We start from the raw sequence: 25,013 nt of genomic DNA on the forward strand, positions 1-25,013 counted from the left end.
AGTTTATATATGCTTAAATAATAAAAAACCAAAATAAGAAAATAAATAATACCGCATATCTTTAGCAACAAAGGGGGTACTTCTCGTTTTGTATAGAATTTGAAATTTCGCATGTGCAATGAGCAAATTGTTAGAACAAACATTCTGAGGCAACCAAAAACAGGTAATAGAAAATTTTTAATTCAAAGCCTTTTTTTTTTTGCCAAAACTCTTTATAGGCATTTTTCTATTGGCCAAGGGGGTTTCCTCAGGTAGAAGAGTGCCTTTCTACGGCACGCATTGCCAATTAGCACCTAAGTGTGGGACTTCTTTGCCTTTTTCTCTTAAGAAGTATGAACTCAAGTCTCTCAATTATTTCATGTGGCTCTTTGAGCAAAATGACGAGTTATCAATATTTTCTATACCTATTCACAAAGAAAGAAAACAACACCAAAACCAAAAAAAAAAAATAATGGCCAATAAAATTCAAATGCTATGACTTAGTTTATAAAAGATGTGCATAGAAATTTCGGCACTAAGTCTTAGCTTAGCTCTTCACATTAACGGTCGCTTGGTTGTCCGCTCGGTTTCAATTCGCAATCATGGTGATAGCACTGCTATTGATAACGGCAGTGATTGGCCTCTTTGGCCTATATTTGATGCATCAGCAGAAATATTGGCAACGCAAAGGCATTAAGACACTGCAGCACGGCTCCCCCTTGGGCAATTGGCTGCAGTTGAAGAGCATGCATCACACCTCCACATTGAAAGCGATCTACGATAGTTTCAAGGGTCATGAGCCAATTGCCGGTTTCTATGTCTACACCAGACCGGTGGCAGTGGTATTGGACTTGGAATTGGCAAAGTCCATATTGGTCAAGGACTTTCATAAATTTTCCGATCGTGGTGGCTATCACAATGAAAAGGACATCTTGACCTCGAATATTTTCTTTTGGGAGTCCGAAAGATGGCGTCCCCTTAGAAGTAAATTGACTTCTTCTTTTACGCCGGCAAAAATTAAATCCATGTTCCCGCCCATTAAGAACGCCTCCCTAAATCTCAAAGATGCCTTCGATCAGTGTTTGGAGACCAACAGTGTGATAAATGTCAACGAATTATTGGTTCTGTATACCGTCGATACCATAGGCACCTGCATTTTTGGCATCGAAATGTGTTCGCTGAAAGATCACAAAAACGAATGTGGACAAATTGCCTCGAAAATAACCTCCGACACAAGTTTTAGTGTACGCTGGCAATTATTCAAGCAATGCTATGCCAACTTGGTTCAACCCCTCGGAGTCGATGTGAAAATTTTCCCCAAATATGTGGAGGATTTCTTTATGGGCTCCATTAAGCAAATCATTTTGGAACGTGAGAAAATGGGTATAAGACGCAATGATTTTGTGGACTTTTTGTTTGATTTGCGCAGCTCCCAAAAGGCGGAGGGCAAGCCGGAGATCACTTACAACGAAATGACTGCCCAATTGTTTATGTTCTTTTTGGCCGGCCACGAATCTGCCGCTGCTGCTGTTGGTTTTGCCCTTTACGAATTGGCTCGCCACCCTGAGATACAGGACAGGCTGAGAGAGGAAATCCAGACGGTGTTGCAGGAGAACAATAATGAGTTAACACATGAGGTTAGCATGAAGATGCCATATTTGGATCAAGTTATATCAGGTGAGTTGGCAAAGAAATGGGAAATCAGCAGCAACAAGTCGGAAAAACTGGGGCTTGTAAGGGCTTAAGAATTCAAATCGGGCGATCAGTTTATATCGGATCTATATCAGGTTATAGACCGATTAAAATCGTACTTAACACAGTTGTTGGAATTTATAATGAAACACAATTTTAGCCACATCGGATGAAAATGGTGGCTTCCAGGAGCTCAAGAAGTCAAATCGGGAGATAGGTTTATATGGGAGCTATATCAGGTTCTTGACCGATTTAGACCGTACTTGGTGCGGTTATTGAACGTTAAATGCAGAACACTAGATGCGAAATTTCAGCCAAATCGGACCAAAAATGCGGCTTCAAGGGGCTCAAGAAATCAGATCGAGAGTTCGGTTTATATGGGAGCTATAGAAGGTTCTTGACCAATTTAGACGGTACTTGGCACAGTCGGTGGAAGTCATGATAGAATACTGCGTGCAAAATAATATCCAAATCGGATGAAAATTGCGGCTTCCATGGGTTCAAGAAGTCATATCGGGAGATCGGTTTATATGGGAGCCAGGGACGTAGCCAGGGGGGGGGGAGGGGGTGGGGCTCTCGGGCCCGAGTGTACCATCAGGGGCAGTGGAGCGACCTAGCTTCATAATTTAGAGAATTTTTATTGACGTAGCAATTTTTTCAAATATTTTGATTCTTACAATTTTTTAAAAAAAATTATCTCTATTTCCTTAGAGTCAAAAATCATTTTCTTAATATTTTATGACCTTGTAGCGATGAAAGCAGGATTCAATGATTTTGGCATCAAATAGATCCTGCTGTCAAAAGACGTAGGATTATGCCATAAATTTATATTTTATAGAAACCATCAAATGCAACAAGACATAAAAACGGGTTCCAGAAATCTCAATCCTAAGAATTTTGAAAAATTTTTTCCTTTGCTTTTTATACCCTCCACCATAGGTCATTCTGTTTGTAATTACTCGAGATATTTGTCAGAGAATCCATAAAGTATATATGTTCTTGATAGTCGTGACATTTTATGTCGATGTAGCCATGTCCGTCCGTCTGTCTGTCGAAAGCACGCTAACTGTCGAAGGAGGAAAGCTAGCCGCTTGACATTTTGCACAAATACTTCTTTATAGTGTAGGTCGGTTGGGATAGTAAATGGGCCATATCGCTCCATGTTTTGAAATAGCTGTCATATAAACCGATCTTGGGTCTTGACTTCTTGAGCCTCTAGAGGGCGCCATCCTCGTTCGATTGAACTGAAATTTTGTACGTGGTGTTTTGGTAGCACTTCCAACAACTTTGCTAAGCATGATTCAAATCAGTTCATAATGTGGTATAGCTGTCATATAAACCGATTGTGGATCTTAACTTTTTGAGCCTCTAGAGGGCGCAATTCTCGTTCGATTGGACTGAAATTTTGTACGTGGTGTTTTGGTATCACTTCCAACAACTGCGCTAAGTATGGTTCAAATCGGTTCATAACCTGATATAGCTGCCATATAAACCGATATTGGGTTTTGACTTCTTGAGCCTCTGGAGGGCGCAGTTCTCGTCCGATTTGACTGAAATTTTGTACGTGGTGTTTTGGTAACACTTCCAACAACTGCGCTAAGTATGGTGCAAATCGGTTCATGTTTTGAAATAGCTGGTGTTTTGGTATCAGTTCCAACAACTGAGCTAAGTATGGTTCAAATCGGTTCATACCCTAATATAGCTGCCATATAAACCGATCTTGGGTTTTGACTTCTTGAGCCTCTAGAGGGCGCAATTTTCGTTCGATTTAACTGAAACTTTGCACGTAGTGTTTTGGTAACACTTCCAACAACTGCGCTAAGTATGGTTCAAATAGGTCCATATTTTGATATAGCTGCCATATAAACCGATCTTGGGTCTTGACTTCTTGAGCCTCTAGAGGGCGCAATTCTCGTTCGATTGGACTGAAATTTTGGAGGTGGTGATTTGGTATCACTTCAAACAACTGAGCTAAGTATGGTTCAAATCGGTTCATAACCTAATATAGCTGCCATATAAACCGATCTTGGGTCTTAACTTTTTGAACCTCTAGAGGGCGCAATTCTCGTTCGATTGGACTGAAATTTTGTACGTGGTATTTTGGTATCACTTCCAACAACTGCGCTAAGTATGGTTCAAATCGGTTCATAACCTGATATAGCTACCATATAAACCGATCTTGGGTTTTGACTTTTTGAGCCTCTAGAGGGCGTTGTTCTCGTTCGATTGGACTGAAATTTTGTACGTGGTGTTTTGGTATCCCTTCCAACAACTGAGCGAAGCATGATTCAAATCAGTTCATAATTTGGTATAGCTGTCATATAAACCGATTTTGGATCTTAACTTTTTGAACCTCTAGAGGGCGCAATTCTCGTTATTGACTTCTTGAGCCTCTAGAGGGCGCAATCCTCATCCCATTTGGCAGAAATTTTGTACAACGTCTTCTCTCATGACCTTCAACATACGTGTCTAATATGATCGGAATCGATCAATAGTTTGATACAGCCTCCAAATAGACCGATTCGCCGACTTAGCTTCTTGAGCTCCTACAAGACGCAATTCTTATCCGAATGAACTGAAATAACGCACAATGACTTCTACAATGTTCAGCATTCATGTATGGTCCGAATCGGACTATAACTTGATATAGCTCCAATAGTATAACAGTTCTTATTCAAATTCTTTGTTTGCCTAAAATGAGATACCGCGCATAGAACTCGACAGATGCGATCCATGGTGCAGGGTATATAAGATTCGGCCCGGCCGAACTTAGCACGCTCTTACTTGTTCAATCTCAATTTGAAGACAGAATTAACATGGACAGAGTGACGGACGACAGACAGGCGGAGATTCACAAAGTTCGGCATTTATCAAGTTCTTTGAATGAGTTTTTCAAAGGAAGGGCAAAAGTCGGGCGGTGCCGCCGGTATAATACTCTACACCTACCCTATAAGTACAATAGTGAGCTATATCCAATTCTGAACCAATCTTGATTGACCTCGGCGGATGTTTTGAGATGTGTTATTAAACAATCCGTATCAAATTTCTAGCAAATATGTTCAAACTATAATAACTACGGTTGACAAATGACACCATTATTGCAAATTACCCAAAATCAGGCGAACATATATATGGGAGCTATATTTAATTCTGTTGTTAGGTTAGGTTAGGTTGAATGGGTCATCCACCAAAGGTGAGTTCACCTAGAGAAAAAAAATAAATGAGATCTCGTACTAGAGGTTATACATGATTCCCTCTCATACCCTGGAATCCCCTTATGCCCAGAAACCCATGTCAGCGTCACATCGTGGGGCCGGACCCTATTCAGGAATTCCAAACAATCCACCACGCATCTGGACCTCACCATCCTCAACCAAAAGTCCTTGAGCGCCGCCATACTGTCAACATAAATTCTGAGTTTCGAGGGCCGTAAGCCCCTTACCAGAATTTCTCTTGCGGCTACTGCAATGGCACAGACCTCTGGCTGAAAGACCGTACACTCCAGCAGTCTCAGAGACATACTGATATTGAGTGCATCGGAGTAGACCCCCAATCCAGTCCCTGACTCCATCTTAGAGACATCTGTGTAGATCGAGGTCTCATTCTCCTCAAGTATACCATTCGCCCTCCATTCGACCCTCTCAGGAAAACGAATCGCGAATGCCCCCACTCCAATCGGCACAGTTGCCTGGTACTTCGAGATCCTCCTCAGTCTACCCTCCTTATCCAAAACACCCAATCGAATCGAACTGTGGCCACAACCATCCTCCTTAAGCATGCCGAGCTCCCTTAGCCTCAGGGCGACCCTGCCAGCGAATTTCCTAATATAGGCCTCAATGGTCTGCATATCCAGCATCGCCTCCAGGCTTGCCTGCGGTGTGGATCTCAGTGCCCCTGTGACCCCGATGCAGGCCAGTTTCTGGACCTTCTCGAACTCCCTCGCAGGAGTCCTCTTCTTTACGGCGTCCCACCATACCAGTGCAACAAGGGCCAGCACTGATCTCACTGATCCAATAAATCATCTTGGGAGTCACCCCCCCCACTTCCTACAGAAAATCCTCCTACAGGAGTAAAAAGCGCACAGTTCCTTACGACTTCTTTCCTCGGTGTTCCTCTCCAGGACAGTTTCGAATCGAGGACTATGCCTGGGTACTTCGCCTCCTTCGACAGCGGCAGGGTGATCCAGTCCAAGGACGGGAGTCTGAACTCCGGTATCTTATATCTACGCGTAAATATTGGGTTGCCCAAAAAGTAATTGCGGATTTTTTAAAAGAAAGTAAATGCATTTTTAATAAAACTAAGAATGAACTTTAATCAAATATACTTTTTTTCAAAAGCAACTAAAAGTAACAGCTGATAACTGACAGAAGAAAGAATGCAATTACATAGTCACAAGCTGTGAAAAAATTTGTCAACGCCGACTATATGAAAAATCCGCAATTACTTTTTGGGCAACCATAGCACCAGCTCCGTCTTTCCTGGGTTGGTCCTCAATCCATTTCTGGTAGCCCATCTTGACAATCTCCTTAGAGACCCTTCTATGATCTCGCTGATCGTCGCGAGAAACCTGCCTGGGACCAGCAGCTCTACGTCGTCCGCATAAGCGATAAACCTCGTGCCGTCCCCACTGAGATCCATCAGGATTTCATTAATCACGAGGTTGCATAGAATCGGTGAGATTCCTCTGGTCACCTGCCTTCTGACCACATAATCTCCCAGGTTCGCATTAATAATCCTGCAATAAAGCATATCATTCGCTTTAGGAGAGACGTCTCGACCTCCTGTACCACCTCGTGAAGGGCCATATCAACCGACGTGCCTTTGAGGTATGCGTTTTGTGCCCCACTGAAGTTCTCCGGCGTTAGTCCCCCTCTCACCTTCAGGTCAATCAGTCTTTCCAGTGTTTTCAGCAAAAACGATGACAGACTAATAGGCCTATAATCCTTCGTCGTACTGAGGTTTATTCTTCCCGCCTTAGGGATAGAGACCACCTTGACTTCCCTCCATGCGCTCGGTATGCAAGACAATGCCAGGCTCGCCCTTAAGATCTGCTCAAGCCATGGCAGGGTGACTCCAAGGGACTCCTGCAGCAAATAAAATGCTAACTTTACCCATAAAAATTCCACTAAGGAACAGGGACAAACTTCTCACATAGCAATGAGTGCAGTCCGATTCAAGTTTAAGCTCAATGATAGTCCGAACGGCGTGCCGCAGTACGACACCTCTTTGGAGAGAAGTTTTAGATGGCATAGTGGCCATGGCCAGCATTAGGAGGGTACAAAATACAGCTGAAAATTTTTTTCTAATGGTCTCTCCAGGACTTGAACCCAGGCGTTCAGCTGACCTCTGCGCTACGGTGGCCTCCTGCACCAGTGCCGGGATAATTCCGTCAGGACTGGCCGACTTAAATGGCCGGAAAGTGCGAACCACCCACACTATCTTCTCCTCGTCCACGATGTCCCTGATGAGGTCATGCGTTAAGGCCACATGTGTAGGTATTGCGATGTCCTCATTGCCGACCTCTTCCTGGCCACCTGGGAAATGAGCCTCCAACAGGAATTCCACCGTCTCTTGCCCATTCTCAGTGCAAGTCCCGTCCTCCCTCCTCAGGCAGCTAGGCGTGATGGCATCCTTTGAAAGCACTCTGCGGAACTTAGATGTCTCACTAGTGCTTTCCAATTCCCCACAAAATTACGCCCAGGAATTCCTCTTCGCCTTTCTCGTCTCCTTTTTGAACTTACCAAGGGCGTCACGATACTCGTCCCAGCCCACTGCCGTGTTTTCTCTCTCTCTCTCTCTCTCTCTTGGCCTTGTTAAAAAGTCTTCTGCTCTCCCACCTGAGCACCTTCAGTTCCGGTGAGCACCACTACTGGCTGGTTATGCCTGGCGGTACTCTTTCGGGAAATGCCTTTAAAAAGGCCTCGTTCATTCATCTCGTGACCAGATCGACTACGGTCTCCAGTTCCCTTGCGTCCTCCAGCAAGGAATTTCTTTTTCGATTTTACTTTTTTATACCCACCACCGAAGGAGGTATATTCATTTTGTCATTCCGTTTGCAACACATCGAAATATCCATTTCCGACCCTATAAAGTATATATATTCTTGATCAGCGTAAAAATCTAAGACGATCTAGACATGTCCGTCCGTCTGTCCGTCTGTCTGTTGAAATCACGCTACAGTCTTTAAAAATAGAGCTATTGAGCTGAAATTTTGTCCATAAGCAGGTTAAGTTCGAAGATGGGCTATATCGGACTATATCTTGATATAGCCCCCATATAGACCGATCCGCCGATTTAGGGTCTTAGGCCCATAATAGCCTCATTTATTATCCGATTTTGCTTAAATTTTGGACAGTGAGTTGTGTTAGACCCTTCGACATCCTTCGTCAATTTGGCCCAGATCGGTCCAAATTTGGATATAGCTGCCATATAGACCGATCCTCCGATTTAGGGCCTAAGGCCCATAAAAGCCACATTTATTATCTGATTTTGCTTAAATTTTGGACAGTGAGTTGTGTTAGACCCTTCGACATCCTTCGTCAATTTGGCACTGATCAGTTCAAATTTGGATATAGCTGCCATATAGACCGATCTCTCGATTTAAGGTTTTGGGCCCATAAAAGCCACATTTATTATCCGATTTTGCTGAATTTTGGGCCAGTGAGTTGCATTAGGCCGTTCGACATCCTTCGTCAATTTGGCCCAGATCGGTCTAGATTTGGATATAGCTGCCATATAGACCGATCCTCCGATTTAAGGTCTTAGGCCCATTAAAGCCTCATTCATTATCCGATTTTGCTGAAATTTAGGACAGTGAGTTGTGTTGAGCCCTTCGACATCGTTCGTCATTTTGGCCCAGATCGGTCCAGATTTGGATATAGCTGCCATATAGACCGATCCGTCGATTTAGGGTCTTAAGCCCATAATAGCCTCATTTATTATCCGATTTTGCTGAAATTTGGGACAGTGAGTTGCGTTAGGCCCTTCGACATCTTCCGTCAATTTGGCCCATATCGGTCCAAATTTGGATATAGCTGCCATATAGACCGATCCTCAGATTTAGGGTCTTAGGACCATTAAAGCCGCATTTATTATCCGATTTTGCTGAAATTTGGGTCAGTGAGTTGCCTTAGACCCTACGACATCTTTCTTTAATTTGGCTCTGATGGGTTCAGATTTGGATATAGCTGCCATATAGACCGATCTCTCGATTTAAAGTTTTGGGCCCATAAAAAGCGCATTTATTGTCCGATGTCGCCGAAATTTGGGACAATGAGGTGTATTGGGCTCTTCGATGTTGATCTTAAATTTGGCTCAGATCGAACCAGATTTGGATATAGCTGCCATATAGACCGATCTCTCGGTTGAACAATGACTTGGACTTATAAGCATTTGGTCTAAATCGTTTGATATGTCTATATAGCTGCTATGGGGTATAAGGTATGCATTTTTCACTGGATTTTGACGAAAGGTTGTTCACATATATACCCGAGGTGGTGGGTATCCAAAAGTCAACCCAAACGGACATGAAGGCCGATCGCGACCATATGGGATTGAAACTAAAGGTACTTGAGAGTAGAATACGAAATTTATATAAAAATTTAAGGTCTCTTCCCCTGCAAGTTACCCCACCCTAAAATTATGCCCCAAATGGACCTGTATACCAAACGGGACAGTATGGGAATATAGTGAAAGTAGTATTCTACTTCCAATCACCTTTCATCAAACTATGGAGGCTCGATTTTCATAGTAGACGTATGTTCTAGTGAATTTTTTTGGTCAGTGCAATCCCAGGAATCAGAAATGCGAAGGTTCCATTAAGATTTTTTTCCTTCCATTTTAATTGCCCCACCCTAATATACATGTATAGATTATCGGTCCTTAGACCAATATTTCGATGTTTTACAAGCGGGATGACGATGCTGGTATACCCCCATCCTATGGTGGGCGGTATAAAAAATATCATTAGCGATAGGATGCAATCCAGCTTACTCCTTTAACGGTCCCGAAAGGTCGGCTATCTTTTCCCTTGAAACGGATTTAAACTTTAGCATTCCTATACAGCCTTTGCTGATGATTGGGGTGTGCTCCATACCGGAACAGTACTGTAGGTGCGTTGTCACGGCCGGTTGTTTTGGCTTTTTTTGAGTGAGACCAAAGCGGCCTACAAATTTTCGCAAGGTGGATGGGGCTGTAGACATATCTCTGCATGTGTTTCGGCTCAGTGGGGGAATAAGGGCCCAAAGGTTGGCTCTGTTTTCCTTTGAATCGGATTTAAACTTTAGCACTCCTATACAGCCTTTTGCTGATGATTGGGGTGTGCTCCATGCCGGAACAGTACTGCAGGTGCGTTGTCACGGCCGGTTGATTTGCCATTTTTTGAGTGAGACCAAAGCGGCCTAAAATCTTCGCAAGGTGGGTGGGGCTGTAGATATATCTCTGCATGTGTTTCGGCGCAATGGGGGAATAAGGGCCCAAAGGTTGGCTATCTTTTCCTTTGAAACGGATTTAAACTTTTGCACTCCTATACAGCCTTTGCTGATGATTGGGGTGTGCTCTATACCGGAACAGTACTGCAGGTGCGTTGTCACGGCCGGTTGTTTTGGCTTTTTTTGAGTGAGACCAGAGCGGCCTACAAATCTTTGCAAGGTGGGTGGGGCTGTAGATATATCTCTGCATGGGTTTCGGCGCACTGAGGGAATAAGGGCCCAAAAAGAACGCATTTATTATACGATTTCATTGAAATAAAGACTAAAGCGTTATAATAGACTCCTACATATCCTTTCTGACTATGATGCAGATCGATGCAGTATCATATTGAGTTGCCCAAAAAGTAATTGCGGATTTTTCATATAGTCGGCGTTGACAAATTTTTTCACAGCTTGTGACTCTGTAATTGCATTCTTTCTTCCGTCAGTTATCGGCTGTTACTTTTAGCTTGCTAAAGAAAAAGGGTGTAAAAAAATTATATTTGATTAAAGTTCATTCTAAGTTTTATAAAAAATGCATTTACTTTCTTTTAAAAAATCCGCAATTACTTTTTGGGCAATCCAATATATACGGGTTCCCCGGTTAAGGGTCTTTGGCCCATAAAAGATGCATTTGTTATCCAATTTTTCTGAGGCTATAAATGTTCACCTGTTATAGTCCAATACACATCTCATCCAAATATTAATACAGTCCAACCAATTCTTAGTACAGTCCCATTAACCTATTAATTGAGTGATATAAGCCCATCCCAGTCTAGTACCCATACAATGGGTACTAGACTGGGATGGGTAACTCACTAAACAAAATTTTAATATTTTCTTTAATTCAGTAGGCATGTGCCCCATTAAAATGACACAATCAATTAAATAGCCTATCTAATTTTTATCTGATTAAGATTCTAATCATATGCATTTAAGAAAACTAAGACAACACAAATTGTGATCTATAATAAACCTAGATAGATAATCATAAAGAAAAAACCAACACAGCTGGATTATTTCAAAGCCTATATGTGCACGCACTGATATTAGCTGGCTATTCATTCGAGCTGATAAGGCAATAATGATTTTTTAAACATACGCAGCAGCTAGCACTAAAAAATATCTTTTCTAATGAAATAATCAAAGCTAACTCAATAAAATTTGTTATTGTAAGTCAAGCCAAAAGTGTGAATAATTTAAATTGCCTTCAACCAACTGGCAACAGAAATGAACTGAAAATTGGGGAACTACCGATTAAACATGTAGGAGCGTGCTAAGTTCGGCCGGGCTGAATCTCATATACCCTCCACCATGGATCGCATTTGTCGAGTTCTATGCGCAGTATCTCCATTTAGGCAAACAAAGAATATTGAATAAGAACTGTTATGCTATTGGGGCTATATCGAATTATAGTCCGATTCGGATCATAAATGAATGCTGAACATTGTAGAAGTCATGGTGCAATATTTCAGTTCATTCGGATAAGAAATGCGCCTTGTAGGGACTCAAGAAACTACATCGGGAGATAGGTTTATATGGGAGCTGTATCAAGCTATTGATCGATTCAGACCATATTAAACATGTATGTTGAAGGTCATGAGAGAAGTCGTTGTTCAAAATGTGTGCCAAATCGGATGAGAATTGCGCCCTCTAGAGGCTCAAGAAGTCAAGATCCCAGATCGGTTTATATGGCAGCAATATCAAAACATGAACCGATTTGAACCATACTTAGCTCAGTTGTTGGAAGTGATACCAAAACTCTACGTGCAAAATTTCATTCAAATCGGGCGAAAATTGCGCCCTCTAGAGGTTCAAGAAGTCAAGATCCCAGATCGGTTTATATGGCAGCTATATCAGGTTCTATACCGATTTACCCCATACCTAGCGCAGTTATTGGAAGTCATAACGAAACATCTCATGCAAAATTTCAACCAAATCGGATGAGAATTGCGCCCTCTAGAGGCTCAAGAAGTCAATATCCCAGATCGGTTTATATAACAGCTATATCAAAACATTGACCGATTTGAATCATACTTAGAACAGTTATTGGAAGTCCTAATGAAACACCTCACACAAAATTTCAGCCAAATCGGATGAGAATTGCGCCCTCTATTGGCTCAAGAAGTCAATATCCCAGATCGGTTTATATGGCAGCTATATCAAAACATGGACCGATTTAAACCATACTAAGCGTAGTTGTTGGACGTGATACCAAAACACTACGTGAAAAATTTCAATCAAATCGGGCGAGAATTGCGCCCTCTAGAGGCTCAAAAAGTCAAGATCCCAGATCGGTTTATATGACAGCTATATCAGGTTCTATAGCGATTTACGCCATACTTGGCACAGTTATTGGAAGTCATAATGAAACACCTCATGCAAAATTTTAGTCAAATCGGACAAGAATTGCCCCCTCTGGAGGCTCAAGAAGTCAAGATCCCAGATCGGTTTATATGACATCTATACCAGATTATGAACCGATTTGAATCATACTTAGCACAGTTATTGAAAGTGATACCAAAACACTACGTGCAAAATTTCAGTCAAATCAGATGAGAATTGCGCCCTCTAGAGGCTCAAGAAGTCAAGATCCCAGATCGGTTTATATGGCAGCTATATCAAAACATTGACCGATTTACGCCATACTTAGCACAGTTATTGGAAGTCATAATAAAACACTACGTGCAAAATTTCAGTTTAATCGGACGAGAATTGCGCCCTCTACAGCCTTAAGAAGTCAAGATCCAAGATCGGTTTATATGGCAGCTATATCAGGTTCTATACCGATTTACGCTATACTTAGCACACTTCATGCAAAATTTCAGACAATTTCAGGCTTAGGAAGTCAAGATCCCAGATCGGTTTATATGGCAGCTATATATCAGACAATTTCAGGCTTAGGAAGTCAAGATCCCAGATCGGTTTATATGGCAGCTATATTAGGTTCTATACCGATTTACGCAATACTTAGCACAGTTGTTGGAAGTAATACCAAAACACCACGTGCAAAATTTCAAATTAATCGGGCGAGAATTGCGCCCTCTAGAGGTTCCAGAAGTAAAGACCCAAGATCGGTTTATATGGCACCTAGATCAAAACATGGACCGATATGACCCATTTACAAGCCGATTCGACCTACACTAATAAAAAGTACTTGTGCAAAATTTCAAGCGGCTAGCTTTACTCCTTCGAAAGTTAGCGTGCTTTCGACCGACAGATGGACGGACAGACGGACGGACGGACGGACAGACGGACGGACGGACGGACGGACGGACAGACGGACGGACAGACGGACAGACGGACAGACGGACGGACAGACAGACGGACGGACATGGCTAGATCGACATAAAATGACATGACGTTCAAGTATATATATACTTTATGGGATCTCAGACGCATATTTCCAGGTGTTACAAACAGAATGATGAAATTAGTATACCCCCATCCTATGGTGGAGGGTATAAAAATAATATAACAATAGCATAACAATTCTTATTCAATATTCATGGTTTCCCTAAAAAGAGATACCGCGCATAGAACTCGACAAATGCGATCCATGGTGGAGGGTACATAATATTCGGCCCCGCCGAACTTGCTCTTACTTGTTTTTATCTCTATAGGTCTCAATTCTTATCCTTATTATTTCTTTTCATACTAATCCAATGTTCTTCTTCTTTGATTTTCAGAAACAATGCGCCGCTATCCCATTCTTCCCTTCTTGGAACGCACATCTCAGGAGGACTATAAAATAGAGAATACCAAAATAACCCTAGACAAAGGAAGTTCAGTACTTATACCCGTATGCAGCATACATTACGACCCGGAAGTCTATGAGAGCCCCAATGAATTTCGACCTGAACACTTTGATCCCGCCGAAGTTGCCAAACGACATCCCATGTCATTTTTGGGTTTTGGTGCTGGGCCAAGAAATTGCATTGGTATGCGTATGGGACAATCACAGATGTCAATTGCTCTCATTGTACTGCTGAGTAACTTCAAATTTTACCTTTGTGAGAAGTCGGTTTCAAATTTCCAATTTTCCGATCATGTCTTCAATAATAGATGTTTGAATGATGTCTATTTGCGAGTGGAGAAGTTGAAGGGAAATTAGTGTTTAAAATTATTTTGTTTTTGTTTTTAATAGCAATAAAGTAATCCATCTTATTATATAAAAATGAAATTGAATTGTATTGTAATTTTCACAGACGAGTTTGGGCCCCCGGTAAAAATAGGGTACCACATTTCTTGATATCCGAAGGGCGGGCGGACCCTACCTCGTACCCCAATTTTAAAAATGCCAGATCTCGGAGATGCGTGCACCGATTCAAGAGAAATTTTGTATGTCATTTTATGGCACTCCAAAAACACAAAATTGTTTAACAATTTTGGAGTCAAATAACCTGGGGGGACGCCCCATCCCAAAACCCCCCTAAAAGGACATGGGTACCGATTGGGACAATATGGATATCAAATGAAAGGTATTTAAGAGTAGAGTACGAATGTGGTATACAAATTTCAGTCTTAATTTTCGGGGGGTCCCCCAGCCCAAAAAAAGCTTCAAGAGGACACTTTCACCACTTTGAGCAATATGGGTATGGTAAAACCCACCAGCACGACAAATTAAACGATTGGGACATTATGGATATCAAATGAAAGCTATTAAAGGTAAGCCCAATGCTGATATAAAAATGTATTCTTCGGTGTCTGAGGCTCCTCCTCACCCCCCAAATCGAGTCAACAGGTCATATCTAACAATTGGGACAGTATGCGTATCGAACGAAAGACATTCCAAAGCTGAGTACACATCTGTTATAAGAATTTGGTCCAAGGTGTCTACGAGGCTCCCCAACCCCAAAAACCCTCAAAACGGGCATAAATGTCCACCGTCACAATTGAAAGAAATTTGAAAGTAGACACGATGCTGATATTTTTATACCCACCACCGAAGGATGGGGGTATATTCATTTTGTCATTCCGTTTGCAACACATCGAAATATCCATTTCCGACCCTATAAAGTATATATATTCTTGATCAGCGTAAAAATCTAAGACGATCTAGCCATGTCCGTCCGTCTGTCTGTTGAAATCACGCTACAGTCTTAAAAATAGAGATATTGAGCTGAAATTTTGCACAGATTCTTTATTTGTCCATAAGCAGGTTAAGTTCGAAGATGGGCTATATCGGACTATATCTTGATATAGCCCCCATATAGACCGATCCGCCGATTTAGGGTCTTAGGCTCATAAAAGCTACATTTATTATCCGATTTTGTTGAAATTTGGGACAGTGAGTTGCGTTAGGCCCTTCGACATCCTTTGTCAATTTGGCTCAGATCGGTCCAGATTTGGATATAGCTGCCATATAGACCGATCCTCCGATTTAGGGTCTTAGGCCCATAAAAGCCAGATTTATGGTCCGATTTCGCTGAAATTTGGAACAGTGAATTGTCTTAGGCCTTTTGACATGCTTCTTTAATTTGGTCCAGATCGGTTCAGATTTGGATATAGCTGCCATATAGACCGATCCTCCGATTTAGGGTCTAAGGCCCATAAAAGCCACATTTATTATCCGATTTCGCTGAAATTTGGGACAGGGGTTTGTGTTAGGCCCTTTAACTTCCTTCGTTAATTTGGGCCAGGTCGGTACAGATTTGGATATAGCTGCCATATAGACCGATCCGCCGATTTAGGGTCTTAGGCCCATAAAAGCCACATTTATTATCCGATTTTGTTGAAATTTGAAGCAGTGAGTTGTGTTAGGCCCTTCAACTTCCTTCGTTAATTTGGACCAGGTCGGTACAGATTTGGATATAGCTGCCATATAGACCGATCCGCCGATTTAGGGTCTTAGACCCATAAAAGCCACATTTATTATCCGATTTTGTTGAAATTTGGGACAGTGAGTTGTGTAAAGCCCTTTGACATATTTCTTCAATTTGGTTTAGATCGGTCCAGATTTGGATAGAGCTACCACATAGATCGATCCTCCGATTTATGGTGTAAGGCCCATAATAGCCACATTCATTATCCGATTTTGCTGAAATTTGGGACAGTGAGATGTGTTAGGCCCTTTGACATATTTCTTCAATTTGGTCCAGATCGGTTCAAATTTGGATATAGCTGCCATATAGACCGATTTCTTGATATATTGTTTTGGGCCCTTAAAATGCTCATTTATTGCCCGATGTCCCCGAAATTTGGAACAGTGAGTTAAGTTAAGCCCCTTGACATACTTCTGCAATATCGCACAGATCGGTCCAGATTTGGATATAGCTGTCATATAGACCGATATCTAGGTTTTAGGTTTTGGGGCCATAAAAGACGCATTTATTGTCCGATGTCGCTGAAATTTGAGACAGTGAGTTTGGTTAGGCTCTTCGACGTCCTTCTTCAATTTTGCCCAGATCGGTCCAGATTTGAATATAGCTGCCATATAGACCGATCTCTGGATTTAAGGTTTAGGGCCCATAAAAGAGGCATTTATTGTCCGATTTCGCCGAAATTTGGGACAGTGCTTAGTGTTAGGCTCTTCGACATGTTTATGCAACTTGGCCCAAATCGGTCCAGATTTGGATATAGCTGCCATGTAGACCGATATCTCGATTTAAAGTCTTGGCCCCATAAAAGGCGCATTTATAATCCGATTTCACTGAAATTTGACGCAGTGACTTATGTTCGGCTTTTCGACATCCGTGTCGTATATAGTTCAGATCGGTATGAGGTATATAAGTATAAGGTATGAAATTTTCACCGAATTTTGATGAAAGGTGGTTTACATATATACCCGAGGTGGTGGGTATCCAAAGTTCGGCCCGGCCGAACTTAACGCCTTTTTACTTGTTTTTTTTTTTTTGCTAAATACGTGGGTGGCCGGTGGAATTCTCATCGGCAAGGGCTGACTCCTCAGTATACGTGTTCGTCTTTTTTCGTCATGGGAGAGGCACATCCCGGAGTGCCTTCTCCGCACGCTTCTGGTCCGGAACCCCGGACCCTGGTTCTGTTCGGTTTGCCAGAATCGCCATCATGATCGGTCGGTGTCGGTGAGGTGTAACCGGTGCATGGAGTGGGTATATTTCCGATCTTGCTCTGGCCTCACTTCACTACGGGAGTATAGTCATACTGGCTATGTCAAGTGGTGCTGTGCGGACATAGCCAGCAGTGGGTCACAAGCGTCGTCGTCGTCGCCTTCTGCGTCCTCGTCGTCGGACTATGTGACCCCCCGCCCGACCTCTCCCGTACGGCAATTTACGCAACGGCAGCATCCCAGCCCTAATATTGCCAGGCCAGTGTCGGGAAGTGTATCGTTCTTGCAGTAAAACTGCAACGGACTTCGTGGCAAGATCGATGAGATAGTGGACTTTATGAGTCGGAAGAGCATATTGGTCGCAGCCCAAATATTGCCTGGCCAGTGCAGGGAAGTGTATCGTTCTTGCAGTTAAACTGCAACGGACTTCGTGGCAAGATTGTGGACTACGTAACAATGCTACGTAAGGATCGTTAAGGAATGGAGGTGGGGTATTGGCCTTCGTAATACACCATTCCGTGCAATATAGACCTATCTCGCCTGCGCATGGCGCTAGTGACCCCTACATGGAATGCATGGGTTAGAACGTGTACATAACGCCGGTTGGTAGCTGTGTCCCGATTAATGGCCAGGCTTACAACCCCGACATGAGTGGTTTGCTATCTGGCCATAATCGTCTGGTTCTAGGGGACTTTAATCCGCATCATGGCATTCTCCCCTAGGTAACGACCAGCGTGGCATAGCTTTGGCAGAGCAAATTGGAAGCTCACGTTTTGCACGGTGAATGAGGATCCCCCCACTAGGATTACGAGGAGGTGCAGCAGCTCGCCAGACACCTCAATTGCAACCCCTTATCTTCTAAGTGACGTATCCTAGCAAGCCTTCATATCTTTGGGGTCAGACCACCAACCCATAATTCTCACCATCGACCGACTACCTGATTTCTCTGAGCGCTGGACGTTTATCAATCATAAGAAGGCCGACTGGACTGGCTTCAGAGAGTATACCAATCGCCGCTTCAGTGAACTGCCACCCCCCTCTGATGTGGTTGTGGCCGAGAGGAAATTCCGAGACATCATTAACGCAGCAGCCGCTTGCTTTATACCAGCCGGTCGAATGCCCCAGGTGCAGCTCAAGTTCCCGGCCCAAGCAGTGGTACTCGCAGATGAGTGTGATGCAATTCGAGCTATGGACCCCTCCAAACCCAGAATCAGCGAGCTGAATCTGGAAATAAACAGGGTACTCAACGAACATAAGCGAAATTTGTGGCAGGAACACTTGGAGCAATGTAACTTAGGTACCGGCATAGGCAAACTGTGGTCTACTGTTAAGTCACTCTCGAAACCCGGTAGACGGGATGACAGGACCTCAGTTACTTTTGGCGAAATAACCGTGACTGATTCAAAGAGATGCGCCAGGTTGTTCAACCGTCAATTTATTGCGCATCCCGAGAGCGACAGGGCAAGGAGGAGAACCATTCGCCGTATCCGTGGTCTCCGAGCTGATGAACAGCCATCACAATTTACCGTGGCCGAAGTTACCAATGTCATCCGTGGCGTCCAATCATCCAAGGCATTGGGCCCCGATGGAATCTCTACATTGCTGTTGAAGAATCTAGATTCACCTGGAGTTGAGTACCTTACCACTGTCCTCAACCTGTCATTGAACACTCTTATAGTTCCCGATGTCTGGAAAATTGACAGAGTGATCCCGCTACTGAAGCCTGGAAAAGACCCGAGTTTTGGGGAGTCGTACAGACCGATCTCCCTTCTCTCAGCAGTGGCAAAAACGCTCGAGGCATTACTCCTCCCGAGGCTCGTAGGACAATTTCCATTCGAAGAGCATCAACATGGATTTCGGAAACTGCTTTGCACAACAACAACTTTGCATGGCATCACTGCACACATTTGTCGTAGCTTTAATCAGCCCAGGCCATGTGATAGGACGGTCCTCGTGACACTGGATCTATTGAAGGCATTCGACACGGTCAGCCATGCCAAATTATTTGAGGACATCGCCAACACGTCCTTCCAGCCAGGCGAACTATCCGTGTGGTCGCCAGTCATTTGTGGAATTTAGGGATAAGAAGTCGGAGCGCCGTAGAGTGAAACAGGGAGTTCCCCAAGGTGGGGTGATATCTCCGGCACTGTTTAACCTCTTCCTATCCTCCATTCCACCCCTTCCAGATGGGATGAAGATCGTATCATAGGCGGACGATTGTACGATCATGGCATCAGGACCCCCACCCATAGATGACATCTGCGATAGGTTGAACTTCTACCTCAACGAACTTGCCTCATATTTTGCTGCAAGAAATCTGAAGATATCCGCCACCAAATCTTCAGCCACATTGTTCATTACAAATAAGCGTGAGGTGAATACTGAGCTGACTGTGATGGTCGATGGAGAAATGATTCCGACCATCAAGTGTCCCAAAATACTTGGCGTCACATTTGACAGCTCTTACACATTCTCCTCACATGCCACAGCAATCTGCGATAAAGTCAAAAGTAGAAACAAGGTCCTCAAGTCACTTGCTGGCAGCACTTGGGGTGGAGACAAAGAAACCTTGTTGACCACGTACAAAGCAATTGGCCGGTCTGTGGTAAGTTATGCAGTGCCAGTGTGGTCTCTAAGTTCTCATGTGGACCACCTTCATCAGGAGACAAAGATCCTACCAGTGCGAAGACATAACTTCATGCTGTCTAAGCAATCCCTTTTGGGCTGTTATCGCAGAAACCATCCAAATCATCATCTTGTGTATAGATATCCACCGCCCAGAAGCCTTAAGGTAGATCTACACGATCTAGAGCGTGAGGTCCAACGCTACAAGAGAGAACCTCTAGATCAAGCGGCATATCAAGCTGGTCTAAACAACATTCATGCAGACACGGTAGCAGATGCGGTAATCGGCTACCGGGTGAATGTAGTCCTTGGAGAACGACCGCCACTCATTGCACCTGAAGAAATCGACCTCCACCGGCAAACCAGAGTAGTTCTGGCTCAATTACGTAACGGCAGATGCAGCCGCCTCAATTCCTACAGAGCTAGGATTGATGCCGACGTGCAAGATGTATGTCCCGATTGTAACCAGGGACCGCACGATACACGTCACCTGTTTAACTGCCCGGCCAAACCTACTCGACTCGACAGACCCAGATCCCTGTGGACGCACCCCATCTTAGTCGCAGAGTTCCTGCATCTTGACACTCAACAGAATGAAGCAGACGAAAGACAGAACACAATAAACTGCTACAACAACACAACAACAACAACTGTAAAAGGTTAAGTAAAATAAGAAAAATTTTATGTTTTAGAATTTAAGCAAAATACGAGGGTTGCTATAAATATTTTAGGGCGGTTATTAAACAACGGTCAGTTACGATTGTAAAAGGCTATTCAAAATAATCTCCTTGAAGATTCGAAACGGCCGAACATTTTCTCATTTTTCCCACGACTCACTTTCCTTGCCAAGTCTGCATTTTGCTTTGATAGCCACCTGCTAAACTTGTTTACAGCAGTATTTGCTGATTCATTGTCACAACAGTCACCCGGACTAGTGTAGTTAATGACTCTTTATTTTAGAAACTTTAGCAGGTCAACAATTTCAGAATATTTAAATCTCTAAACCATTGGCTGTTTATACATCATTTATCATTTGGAACATGAGCAGATAAGATAGCAAATGCATTATTCCACAAAATAACATGAAAACTCATTCCGAATGGGATAGTCATCTTGTGCGCTTCACAATAAAACAAAACGGAATTTAAATAAAATTTATAAAAATATTACAAAAAATAGTTTTAAGCTTAAAATTTGGTTAAAACATGAATTATTGGCTTTTGATCGGTTGGATATGCATATCCGCGGTATACGCCTTCTTTAAGCTGAAATTCAGTTACTGGGACCTAAGGGGAGTGAAACAGATGGTGCCCGGTCGCCTTTGGGGTAACTTTGATAAACTGACCTCGGTTAACAACAGTGAGGTTTGGCAGGAGATCTACGATGAACTCAAAGGAAAAGTTCAACTGGCTGGCACTTACATTTTTACCCGACCCATAGCCCTTATACTGGATTTGGATTTGGTGAAAACTATACTGATAAAGGATTTCCATATGTTTTCCGATCGTTCGGCCTATAGCAACCCCAAGGATATTTTATCACAACATCTCTTCAGTGCGGACACCAAGCTATGGAAGAGTCTAAGGGGCAAGCTAACACCCACATTTACTACAGGCAAAATGCGTTTCATGTTTCCCACCATGGTGGAGGTGTCCCAAAAATTCATAGCAACTTTTGAAGAGGGCTTGCAAAAAATTCCCGATAGATGTGTGGATATATATGATTGGAATGGCCGCTTTACCACTGACGTCATTGGCAGCTGTGTCTTTGGCATAGACTGCAACAGCCTGAATGACCCCAATGGGGAGTTTCGTAAAATTGGCCGAAGAACCTTTGGATTTAGTCCTTCCGGCATTAGATGGCGTCTATTTAAACAGGTCTATATCAAATATTTTCGATTTTTAGGAGCTCGTCGCTTTTCCCATGTTCTGGAGAATTTTTTCCTACGCATAGTCAATGACACTGTGTTGGAGCGAGAGCGTCGAAATATCCATCGCAATGATTTCATTGACATTTTGATTGAATTGAAAAATCGTCGAGATGAAAATGGCAAACCTTTGCTTAGCATTGACTTGATGGCCGCCCAATTGTTTGTGTTCTTTGCGGCTGGCTTTGAAACCTCATCGAGTAATATGAGCTATGCCCTCTTTGAGTTGGCCAAAAATCCAGATAAACAGCAAAAATTGAGAGAGGAAATTTGTCAAGTCATGAAGCGCTACAACAACGAGCTGAGCTATGAGGCCATGATGGAGATGACATACTTACATGAAGTCATAACGGGTGAGATGAAAGAGATAAAAAAAAAATTTTCACATTTTCATGTATTAAAATGAAACTTTCAACAAATTTTTTGTGAAAATCATACTAAAACAAGTAAAAATAAGTAAGGTTCGGCCGGGCCGAACTTTGGATACCTACCACCTCGGGTATATACGTAAACCACCTTTCATCGCTATATCGAAATATGGATATCGAAGGGCCTAACACAACTCACTGTCCCAAATTTCGGCGAAATCGGATAATAAATGCGCTTTTAATGGGCCCAAAACCCTAAATCGAGAGATCGGTCTATATGGCAGCTATATCCAAATCTGGACCGATCTGAGCCAAATTGATGGAGAATGTCGAAGGGCCTAACACAACTCACTATTCCAAATTTCGGCTCAATCGGACAATAAATGCGCCTTTTATGGGCCCAAAACCTTAAATCGAGAGATCGGACTATATGGCAGCTATATCCAAATCTGGACCGATCTGAGCCAAATTGCAGAAAGATGTCATGGGGCCTAACACAACCCACTGTCCCAAATTTCAGCAAAATCGGACAATAAATGCGCCTTTTATGGTCCCAAAACCTTAAATCGAGAGATCGGACTATATGGCAGCTATATCCAAATCTGGACCGATCTGAGCCAAATTAATGGAGAATGTCGAAGGGACTAACACAACTCACTGCTCCAAATTTCGGCCCAATCGGACAATAAATGTGACTTTTACGGGCCCAAAACCCTAAATCGGCGGATCGGTCTATATGGGGGCTATATGAAGATATAGTCCGATATAGCCCATCTTCGAACTTAACCTGCTTATGGACTAAGAAAGAATCTGCGCAAAGCTTCAGCTCAATATCTCTATTTTTAAAGACTGTAGCGTGATTTCAACAGACAGACGGACGGACATGTCCAGATTTTGTGAAAATTTTCATGCGCAAGGCTTTGCTCCTCCAAAAGTTAGCGTGCTTTTGACAGACAGATGAACGGACGGATGGAAAGACGGAAGGACACACGGATGGACAGACGGACGGACAGACGGACGGACAGACGGACGGACAGACGTACGGACAGACGGACGGACAGACGGACGGACAGACGGACGGACAGACGGACGGACAGACGGACGGACAGACGGACGGACAGACAGACGGACAGACGGACGGACAGACGGACAGACGGACGTACAGACGGACGGACGGACGGACGGATAGACGGACAGACGGACAGACGGACGGACAGACGGACGGACAAACGGGCGGAAAGACGGACGGACAGATGATCTTACAGACAGACGGACAGATGGACGGAACCATCCGGTCCCTGCATCAAATCTATGGAGACCTACCAGAGGTACGTTCGTAAGTTCACCCAGATCACAGAAGAAATGGTTCCCCAGAAACGTCGCTGCACTTCCGGACATGAACACAACAAGTCCTCAATAATCTCCTTTTCATCCCCATCGAGGTAACTTCTTCAGAAGTCATTGTGCGGTATCCCCATGCGCGCCGCCATGCGGCCTATAGCACAGTGAACGGTTATGATCCATGTCAAGGTACTCATAGACCTTTTAACGAACGCCAGCAATGCCTGGTACACTGAATGGCGTCGTCATCATCGGCAGGCCGGACCATTCTCACATGGTTTAAGCCGGGAGAGGTCCAGCTCCCGGAGAGGAAATCAGGAATGAACCAAGGATTCTGAACCAACCCTGATCCAGAGGTTCATGCCTTTTTATACCCTCCACCATAGGATGGGGCTATACTAATTTCGTCATTCTGTTTGTAACACCTCGAAATATGCGTCTAGGACCCCATAAAGTAAATATATTCTTGATCGTCGTGACATTTTAAGTCGAACTCCCATGTCCCTCCGTCTGTCCGCCCGTCTGTCTGTCGAAAGGACGCTAACTTTTGAAGGAGTAGAGCTAGCCGTTTGAAATTTTGCACAGTAACTTCCTATTGTTGTAGGTCGGTTTGAATTGTAAATGGGCCAAATCGGATCATGTTTTGATATAGCTGCCATATAAACCGATCTTGGGTCTTGACTTCTTGAGCCTCTGAAGGGCGCAATTTTGAAGAGCGAAATTTTGCCCATAGTGTTTTAATATGACTTCCAGCAACTATGCCGAGTATGGTCCAAATCGGACCATAACCTGATAAAGCTGCAATATAAACCGATCTTGGGTCTTGTTTTTCCTAAGAAGGTTGCCGGGAAAAGAACTCGACAAATGCGATCCATGGTGGAGGGTATATAAGATTCGGCGCTGCCAAACTTAGCACGGTTCTATTTGTTTTTCTTTCATTTTACAATTTTTTTTTGTCTTAAAAAATTTTTTTATTTTAATTTTTGCCAAAGTTCTACAAAAGTATCTAGGAAGATGAAATCTTACAAAAAAAAAAAAAAAATTAACAATTTTACCAAACAGTATGTAAAAAGGTCTCTTATTTTCAGAAACTCTTCGTCTTTACCCAGCTTTGGTTACACTACAACGCATCTGCATGGAAGACTATCAAGTACCCGGCACAGATATCACCTTGGAAAAGGGTACAATTGTAGCTATACCCGTGAAAGCCATACACTATGACCCGCAGATATATGAGAACCCTCACGAATTTCTGCCTGAAAGATTTGAGCCCGAAGAAATTCAAAATCGTCATCCGCAAGCATTTTTGGGATTTGGTGATGGACCCCGTAATTGTATTGGCCTACGTTTTGGTCGTATGCAAGTAAAAGTTGGCCTCATAGCTTTGCTTAGGCAATATAAGTTTTCCATTTCACCAAAGACCCCCCAAGTAATGGAGATATCCAAACATAGCCTGGCGCAGGTTCCAGCAAAGGGTGTGTGGTTGAGGGTGGACAAGCTGTGATAATGTAGATGATGAAAAAAAAAAACAACTTAAAACCAATAAGGAAACGCCAAATTCGGGCTCAGCCGACTGTATAACACCC

General features: G+C 43.2%; 1 protein-coding gene across 1 annotated transcript; it reads left to right on the top strand.

The window, feature by feature from the left end:
* The first annotated feature begins 536 nt into the window (after positions 1-536).
* Positions 537-25,013, top strand: LOC106093434 (probable cytochrome P450 6a14). The gene is made up of 4 exons (XM_013260485.2): positions 537-1,656; positions 13,829-14,252; positions 20,996-22,071; positions 24,516-25,013. The coding sequence occupies exons 1-4, from the start codon at positions 582-584 to the stop codon at positions 24,929-24,931; spliced, it is 2,991 nt and encodes a 996-aa protein (XP_013115939.2). The 5' UTR covers positions 537-581; the 3' UTR covers positions 24,932-25,013.

This window comes from Stomoxys calcitrans, chromosome 3 (assembly GCF_963082655.1).
Source record: "Stomoxys calcitrans chromosome 3, idStoCalc2.1, whole genome shotgun sequence".
NCBI lineage: Eukaryota > Metazoa > Arthropoda > Insecta > Diptera > Muscidae > Stomoxys > Stomoxys calcitrans.

Bases quoted from the DNA above. Each gene is read 5' to 3' on its own strand.
- LOC106093434 (XM_013260485.2), top strand. From the start codon at position 582: ATGGTGATAGCACTGCTATTGATAACGGCAGTGATTGGCCTCTTTGGC. The intron at 14,253-20,995 runs GTGTTTAAAATT...ATTTGGTTAAAA, and splicing joins GAGAAGTTGAAGGGAAATTA to CATGAATTATTGGCTTTTGA. The intron at 22,072-24,515 runs GTGAGATGAAAG...TCTTATTTTCAG, and splicing joins CTTACATGAAGTCATAACGG to AAACTCTTCGTCTTTACCCA.